An 8,797-nucleotide genomic window follows, 5' to 3' on the forward strand; every position below is an offset into this window, starting at 1 on the left:
GTCAATCTATTGTTTATATAATAATAATAATAATAATAATAATAATAATAATAATAATAATAATAATAATAAATTATTATTATTATTATTATTGTTATTATTTTATAATAACAATTATTATTATTATTATCTTTATTATTATTACCATAATAATTATTATTATTATTATTATTAATACTAATATGTGTATTACTAATATGTTTTAATAATACTTGGATAATAATAAATGATTGTATATAAATAATAGTGTTTTGCTGTCTCTCCTGTGTTCAGTAATAAAGCAATAAAGTTGATTCAACACCGGAAACGGAAATGTCTTTTTAAACACAGGAAGTTCCGTCTTCTTCTCTCGAGGCTAGCTCAGTGAAGCTAACGGTTAGCTAACCTTTAGCTTCATGTAGCATCAGAGTTTTAAAGCTAAGCTAAAAAATAATAAATATCTTTAAAATTACATGTCCGTGCATGAACACCTAAAGCGGAGCCGAGGAGAGATCCACTGGTATGTATATTTATAACTCTTATAAATCATGTAGTTGTTGATCTATTCCTCTGGGTGTGTGTGTGTGTGTGTGTGTGTGTGTGTGTGTGTGTGGCTAGCTGTTAGCTCGCTAGCTTGTGGGTTGTTTTGTTTACATTAGTAGTCGTAGTAGTAGTTTTATTTTGGACATTAAAAGCATATTAATACAAAGCCTTCATTTGTTATCGTAGACAAAATAGACCAAAAGGTGTATGCTGAAGCCTTAGCTTATTGTGCCACCCTTTTAACCTTTGAATAACTATCATAGGTAAGAAAATACAACAAAACAAACATCAACAAAAAATAACAACCAAACAAACGAGAAAAACAAAGACCTAAAACGACAAAAAAAGAAAACGAGTAACAGCTTAGTGCTTTATGAGTTATCCAGTTTAGTAGACCTTGTATTGTGAATTGTACTTCCAGGTACTGTTTCTCATGTCTTACTAAATTGATTGATTGATTGATGTACTTTATTTAGTAAGACATGAGAACAACAGTACATGGAAGTACAAATTCACAATACAAGGTCTACTAAACTGGAAGACTCATTAAGCACTGAGCTTGTTTAAGATGAGATCCCCATGCACACAAATCATGATGACATTATAAGAGGCAGACAGATATACACACTACTATACAGAACGTCATACAATCAGCTTACAGGTTACTGGTATGAAGAGTGAAAAATATGTACGAGAGAAGAGAAAAATCAAAATAAAATCAATCAACAGAAACTAACCTTCTGGTTTTCTAATATATAATATCAGTCAAGTATATTCTATGTCATAGTAAAATATGGCATATAATATATATACTTACATAAAATACTAATGTTCTATAATCTATTATGTTGTCTTTTTAAATGTGTTTATTGAGCTACAAATTTGTTTTTGTTCATCTAAGCTATTCCATAATTGTCTCCGCCAGGCCGAAAGGCATGGCGAGAGAGTATGTTTTACCCCCTGTCCGTCCGTCCGTGTGTCCTGTCCGTCCGTTACCACCTAATCTCCGGCACCGTTGGCCCGGCCGCTGCGAAACTGTGCACACACACTCCCTGGATGCCAAGTCAGAACCTCTGGCCCAAATGTTGCAGATTGGCCTGTTATAGCGCCACCAGGAGGCCGATTTGTGCAAAACACATTTATTGATACTACTCCTACAGATTTTGTCCAAACATCACACAAATCGGTACACAGTATCTCTATAGTCATGTGATCTACACGGATCTATCCGATTTCCCATATTACATCCTGATTGCCGAAGATTGGCTTCCAAAGTTTGCAGGATTGGTCCGTTTTCAAAAATCATGAACCCAGCTTGCGATTTCCGTGAAATTTCACACGCACATTTCTATTAGGCCGAGGAAGAAATGCCACCCTTTTACTATTGGCCTGTTATAGCGCCACCAGCAGGTCTAATTTTGCAAAACACATTTTTGGAACAAAATGCCTCAAATCATGAATGCAGTGTCCGCTTGCCGTGAAAGGCCTAAGAAAAAATCGCGCCCTTTTCACATTGGCCTATTATAGCGCCACCAGGAGGCCACAATAACCTACCTGACCTGGCGGAGACCTAGTTTTACATTTGTGTTTGGTTTATATCTTGTATTTATAATTCAATGACGACAAAGAAAATGTGTTGCTAAGAATGCTGCAACTACACACATTATACTCTTTTCTTAAAGTACTCATTGTGCAGAATGTCACATTTCAAGTTTTCAAAATGTATAAAACATCTTTTGAAATAGCAGATTTACAAGGCTCATGTGAGCTTTTCGATCTGCTTTCAAATAATTGTAGTGGAGTAAAAGTACAATATTTGTACTTACAAGTTGTACCTGGTTGTGAAGGTAACTAATCAGGATTTCCAACGATATAAAACCCAAAATGCTGATTGGTATTATTGAAGAGGAGAAATAATGGACCGAAATGTATTTGAGCTGAAAATAAGCACTATGACATCTCTGTTTGCAGAATCGCAGGCAGGGGGCACCAAAGGGTTGTGGTGATTGATAGCGATAATGGCCGACCCCGCACGCATCAAACCGGACGACACGCCGCCGTTCGAGACGATGGCCTCAACCAGCGAGGAGGAGGCGGTCAAAAAGGAGACCGCCGCCGAAGACGCCCAGGAGGGGGCAGCGAGCGCCGCCGATGACACTAAAGAATCTTCTTCTTGTTCGACTCCTCCCAAACAGGACGATAAGAATGTCAGTTTACTTTTCAACATTTTAAGCCTGATTTATACGATGGTGTCTCTGTGCACAAAATACCAGATCTACAAGCTCACGACCTTGTGAGCTTGTAGATCGGCTATTTTTTGGGTGTAGAGATTTGATGTAGAAAAAAAGTCTGTTTGGCTAAGATCAGAGGGTTAGTTCATAGTTTGGTAAATGTTCGTCCATTACCTTTTTTCACTGACAAAAATGAAATAAAAACTAAGCTACGATGACAAAAACTAAGACTAAATATACTGACAATTTCAGTCAACAAATAAATACTAGACTAAAATGTTAATGGACTAGTGGAGAAGAGATCCAGTAGAACTAAAAGACAAGTCATTTTATGCTTGGTTGCGCTCGGGTGTTGCGCTCTGAAAATAGCAGATCTACAAGCTCACAACGCGTCAGTGTGAGCTTGTAGATCGGCTATTTTCAGCATGCAACCAAATGTAAAATCAGCCATTACGACGCCATCAAGGCACCACGAAAATACATTTTAGTCGACTAAATCAACTGTAGATTTAGTCGACTAAAACTAGACTAACAGTAAAACATTTCAGATGACTAAAATATGACTAAAACTGGAATTTGATTCTAAAAACTGAAAATTGCTGTCAAAATCAAAACTGAACAGAGCCTTCATTAGTATCATTGGTAACACCTATGAATGAAGGAAGTAACCAAGAGGCCCAATTTCTTTCCAATGATATAGAGCCTACTTGAACGCCACATTTAGATTGTGATTTCCCTTAATGTGAGTGTTTCTATGCTTGTCATGGTGTGCAGGCGTCCCAGGGTGCGGAGGACGAGGAGGAGGGCTCGTCCTCAGGCCCGAACTCCGCCAAGAAACTCAAAGTAGGAGAACCGGAGAAGAAGAAGGAGAAACGCCACAAGGTGGACGAGGACGAGATCCAGAAGATGCAGTGAGTTTTGACATCATCCTCATGCTTCAGGACAGATCCATACATAATCACTGTAGGGGGAAACCTTGTAATGTCCAAAACTGTTACTTTTTAGGAAGCGTAAAAAAATAAGGAAAAAAAAGAACCTGTGATCCAATGGATCCAATGTAGTTATTATTTAGTCACACGCTCTTGTTGATACTTTGCATTGGTTCAATATTTATAACACGCACACACACACTTCATCCATTAAGACCGGGAATGCATCTGTGTGTCATTTTTAGATTTCTTTCGCTATTCCAAAATAGCAGATCTACAAGCTTGTAGTTCTATTTTTGAAAAGTAATCGTGAAAATGTGTGCAAATCTTTGAAAATATATATATATTTTTTTAAAGCGAACATTTGTATCTCAAATCTTTGCTTCTGGGGGATTCTACAAATATCTTCTAAATCCTAACTGAAAAACCTTTGCTATAATATCAGTGGTCCTCAAACCTTTTCATGTCAAGGACCCCCAAAATGTATTTGCCCCCCCCCCTCCCCCCATATATATGTATATGTATATGTATATGTGTATATATATATATATATACATATATATATTTATATATATATTCATTTTTTTCCCCCAACTGTTTGTGCAAATGGTCAAGATTTTTCAAAAAAGGCAGATCTACAAGCTCATTGAGCTTGTAGATCTGCCAAAGTATAAAATGTGGATAAAGTGGTTACACAGATGCGTTCTCGGTTTGAATGGGTTAAATGTGGAGATACAAGGTTTCTGCCCCACAGAGAACTTGGGTGTGTTCGGGAATGCGCACCTATTAGTTTGTATAGGCCAGGGCGCTCAGTGCTATATTTCTGAACGCACCCAATATGTAATGGGGATTGGGGAGGGTGAGGGTGAGGCTGATTGACGCAGTCACACCTGGCCTGAGTGAAGCTGGGAGTACACACACACACACACACACACACACACACACACACGACTGAACTCTTCCCTGTTTAAACACCATGTGTTGTTCTGTTCTTCTCCAGAGTTCTGGTGTCGTCCTTCTCTGAAGAGCAACTCAACCGCTATGAGATGTACAGACGCTCTGCCTTCCCCAAGGCCGCCATCAAGAGGGTAAGACTGTTATACTTAATCTGTTCTCTGTAGCTTATTGATTTTAATAGGTTAGTTTACAATAGCTATGCAGGGATTAAAGCAAACACTTGAGTCAGGCCAAACCCAATCTGAGATTTGTGAAAGGAGTCCTCCACACTAGTGCTCTGTTTCCTAAACAATTAACACATTATGATGTTAAGGTATAATCTGTTCTTGCTGTTCTACGTACAAGCAACAAGTTAAACCTTTTTGCTTTGATCAAATATCAGAGACAATTGGGGTTATATGGAAGATGTATTATATTGCTAGTGTGACCTCTACTAGCAATAGTAGAGGTTTAAGTCTTTCATTTGATAAATGACTGAAAGCAAAGCACTATATTGTTGTGATAGTAATCATTGCTATAGAGTGTTTGTTCAGTAACAGGAGTCTCCCTGTCTCTCCAAATGACTGAAATCAGTCTTATTGAGAAATGTAATCCATGGGTATGACATGATGCCTTACAAAAATTACCCTTTGGTTTCCAGTTGATCCAGTCCATAACAGGATCGTCAGTGTCCCAGAACGTGGTGATTGCCATGTCGGGTATTTCCAAAGTCTTTGCCGGGGAAATCGTGGAGGAAGGTGAGTTCTGTAACAAACGGGTCTTTGTGCAGCAGTAGTGTCTGTTAGATTTAAGTTCTGACGTAGGTTATTTGTGTTTCTCTCTCTCTCTGTCCTGCAGCGCTGGATGTGTGTGAGAAGTGGGGAGAGACCCCTCCTCTTCAGCCCAAACACATGAGGGAGGCGGTGAGGAGACTGAAGAGCCGGGAACAGATCCCCAACACCAAGTTCAAGAACATTATCTTCCACTGAGAAGAAGAACTTACCCAGGGGGCGTGGATGCCAATGCCTGATTTATACGAGGGTGCTTTGCTTGCACCACGCACCGAAAATAGCCAATTAACAAGTTAAGTTGTTAATTGGCTATTTTTGGTGCGCAACCCAGTATAAATCACCCTTAAATTGATGGGAACAGTTTGCCAGTGATACAAGACGTTGACAACCTGTGGAGACCATCGGTAGAACCACTCGGCTCACATAACTCACTGTCACACTTTGTTGGTCAAGTACAAATGGTCTTGGCTAAAGTAGATGGGCGTTTCTCTGGGGGGGGAAATAAGCTTCACCTCATTGCTCTGTACTCAAAAAGACACCAACCTCTCCTATACTGGTCACAGTGGTAAGGCGTTAATGTAGTTCAACCTCTCCCATACTGGTCACAGTGGTAAGGCGTTAATGTAGTTCAACCTCTCCTATACTGGTCACAGTGGTAAGGCGTTAATGTAGTTCAACCTCTCCCATACTGGTCACAGTGGTACGGCTTTAATGTAGTTCAACCTCTTCTACACAGAAGAGAAGAAACAGCGGTCGTGCCAAGAAGGGTCGTGGGCACCAACGGTGCCCGCTGTGTCCCCAAGGATAAGGCCATGAAAGTTGGTCATCAGGAACATTAGTAAGGAAAGCAGTGAGGAAATAGGGTATTTTTTGGTGAAAAGCTTAATGTATTTCAACTTCTACACTGGTCACAGCAGTGCTTAAAGCTTCTCTCAAATGTGAATTCTCTAATCTCTCCAGTGTGAATTCTGTTTTCTCCAGTGTGAATTCTCTAATATTCTCTCCATTGTGAATTCTCTAATATTCTCTCCATTGTGAATTCTCTAATATTCTCTCCATTGTGAATTCTCTGATCTTCTCTCCAGTGTGAATTCTCTAATCTCTCCAGTGTGAATTCTGTTTTCTCCAGTGTGAATTCTCTAATATTCTCTCCATTGTGAATTCTCTAATATTCTCTCCATTGTGAATTCTCTAATATTCTCTCCATTGTGAATTCTCTGATCTTCTCTCCAGTGTGAATTCCCCATCTTGAGTACAGACCTTGAGGTGAAGCTTTTTTTCCCCCCGCTGCTAAACAGCAGTAAAGCCCCATTCAATTCATACTGTGGAAACACAAGAGCATAAATGAGACTATTATGCTTCTGTCCTGTGTGAATGCTCTGTATTCTGAGATGAGACCATGTATCAGCTAGTACACCGGTCACAGCAGTATGTCTGGCTTTGTTTTACTGGGTGCAGGAGAAGTATCTTCAGGTTTGTCCAGAAACACAGTGTCTCTGTTTAGCCGCTCCACTTTGGCATCATGTTCTCCTCCTGTCTGTAAATATCCACATAAAGGTGACTGCAAAATAGAAATGTTACTGTTAAGGTCACGGTTTAATAGCAGATTAAAGCAGATATTGGTGTATACTATGTGTTCATAAATGTATCTTATGCCAGTACATGCTATTATTGTGCCTAAACTGAATCTTGATTTTGTGTGTCGGCAAAGACGCTAAACTTACTGTTTTTAATTAAAAGTTGTTTTTGTAAATATGTGTGTTGTGTCTTTAAAGTGCATACTACTTGAATTAGAATCGGTAAACTTTGTATTACAAATTAACTTACAGACGTCCCACAACATGCAGGTTGTACTTTGTCATATTTCTAGCCGCCTATCTTATTCTTTTTTGTTTTAACCCATTAAGACCGGGAACGCATCTGTGTAACCACTTAAACCATTATTTTATTCAAAAAGAGCTCTACAAGCTCATGCTATGAGCTTGTAGATCTGCTATTTTTTTTATTATCGTGAAATGTGTGCAAATCTAAGTATGTGTATATATATATTTTTTTTTAAAGCGAACATTTGTAACTAAAATCTTTACTTCTGGGGGGTCCCTGGAACAACATGGGGTTCTGAAATGCATCATTTTGGGGGTCGTTGACATGAAAAAGTTTGAGCACCACTGACATTATTGCAACATAAGTCTTTTTCAGAAAACTGTTAGGATTTAGAAGACATTTGTAGAATCCCCAGAAGCAAAGATTTGAGTTAAAAATGTTTGCTTTAAAATTATATATTCAAAGATTTGCACAAATTCCCATGATTTTTCAAAAAATATATCTACCGGTACAAGCTTGTAGATCTGCTATTTTTGAAAGCCAAAGAAATCTTAAAATGACATGTGTTCCCTGTCTTAATGGGTTAAAGAAACCACATGTCTGTCAAGTCACGTTTACACTATTAACCAAAATAATATAAATTTGTTCTAATACTGTAGGCTTTTTTCCATCATGGTTTTGGGTCAGGAAATACCCAAAACCATGAGATTACAGTGTAGAATGTGGGTCTCAAATGGGAGTCCGTAGTGTAATTCATATCTAGCTGGGGGTCCTTGATATTAAAAAGGTTGAGAATCACTGTATAGAATGATATCATCCACAGGAGATTGGTGGTTATTGAATGGTTTGATGTGAGCAAGCTATACCAGTCAGCAGGGTGTCTAAATCAGTGGTTGATTTTGGGGGGTCCCCAGATGACAGTGAAGTGAAATTTAAGGACCTTTAAGAGGAAGAAAGAAAAGACACTTACTGCATCAAAAGTAATCAGCAAACTTTAAAAACTGGTCAAACATTGGCCAAATTGTCAAATAATATAAGAAAGAGGCAAACATTTTGAAAATAGCCGATATACAAGCTCACATATCAAAAAAAGGAATTAAAAAAATTCCAAAAAGGTAGCACATCCAAAAATTTCAATTTAATGGAGGACAAATTACTCACATTTCCACTTTTTTTATTGGCACACCAATAAAATGAACGCTTACGCGTTTCGGCTATGAGCCTTCCTCAGAGCATTCATATCACATCAATTCAACTCACTTTATACAAAAGGTCAGAGTTCACCAACAGCTGAAATCTCAAGTCAATCACCAAGGTCCAATCACTAGTATGCAAGAACACAGGCAATTACAGGTAATTTTGAGGCATATATCATAAAGTAACACATCCAATACACAGTGAAGGGGTATCAAAGATAGTCTTAACCCAAAAATCATTTTAAGCTATAATCGTCATTAAGTCCATTGGGTGTCATAGTGTTGAGTGTGTATATCCACTGCATTTCTCTCTGGGCCAGTTTCTTTAGAATATCACCTCCTCTGATGGGCATCACAATTTTCTCAAT

General features: G+C 38.4%; 1 protein-coding gene across 1 annotated transcript; it reads left to right on the forward strand.

The window, feature by feature from the left end:
* Nucleotides 1-338: 338 nt before the first annotated feature.
* LOC308097165 (transcription initiation factor TFIID subunit 11-like) lies at nt 339-7,162 on the forward strand. Its single transcript, XM_080444798.1, has 6 exons — nt 339-499; nt 2,494-2,729; nt 3,528-3,664; nt 4,683-4,770; nt 5,280-5,376; nt 5,477-7,162. The coding sequence occupies exons 2-6, from the start codon at nt 2,541-2,543 to the stop codon at nt 5,605-5,607; spliced, it is 642 nt and encodes a 213-aa protein (XP_080300924.1). The 5' UTR covers nt 339-499; nt 2,494-2,540; the 3' UTR covers nt 5,608-7,162.
* Nucleotides 7,163-8,797: the final 1,635 nt, after the last annotated feature.

Source organism: Gymnoscopelus braueri (genome assembly GCF_963280865.1).
Source record: "Gymnoscopelus braueri genome assembly, chromosome: 12".
Lineage (NCBI taxonomy): Eukaryota > Metazoa > Chordata > Actinopteri > Myctophiformes > Myctophidae > Gymnoscopelus > Gymnoscopelus braueri.

What these genes read in the sequence shown, in the direction of transcription:
- LOC308097165 (XM_080444798.1), top strand. Translation starts at nt 2,541, where the DNA reads ATGGCCGACCCCGCACGCATCAAACCGGACGACACGCCGCCGTTCGAG. An exon ending in CCAAACAGGACGATAAGAAT is followed by an intron (nt 2,730 to 3,527) that starts GTCAGTTTACTT and finishes CATGGTGTGCAG; the next exon opens with GCGTCCCAGGGTGCGGAGGA. An exon ending in GACGAGATCCAGAAGATGCA is followed by an intron (nt 3,665 to 4,682) that starts GTGAGTTTTGAC and finishes GTTCTTCTCCAG; the next exon opens with AGTTCTGGTGTCGTCCTTCT.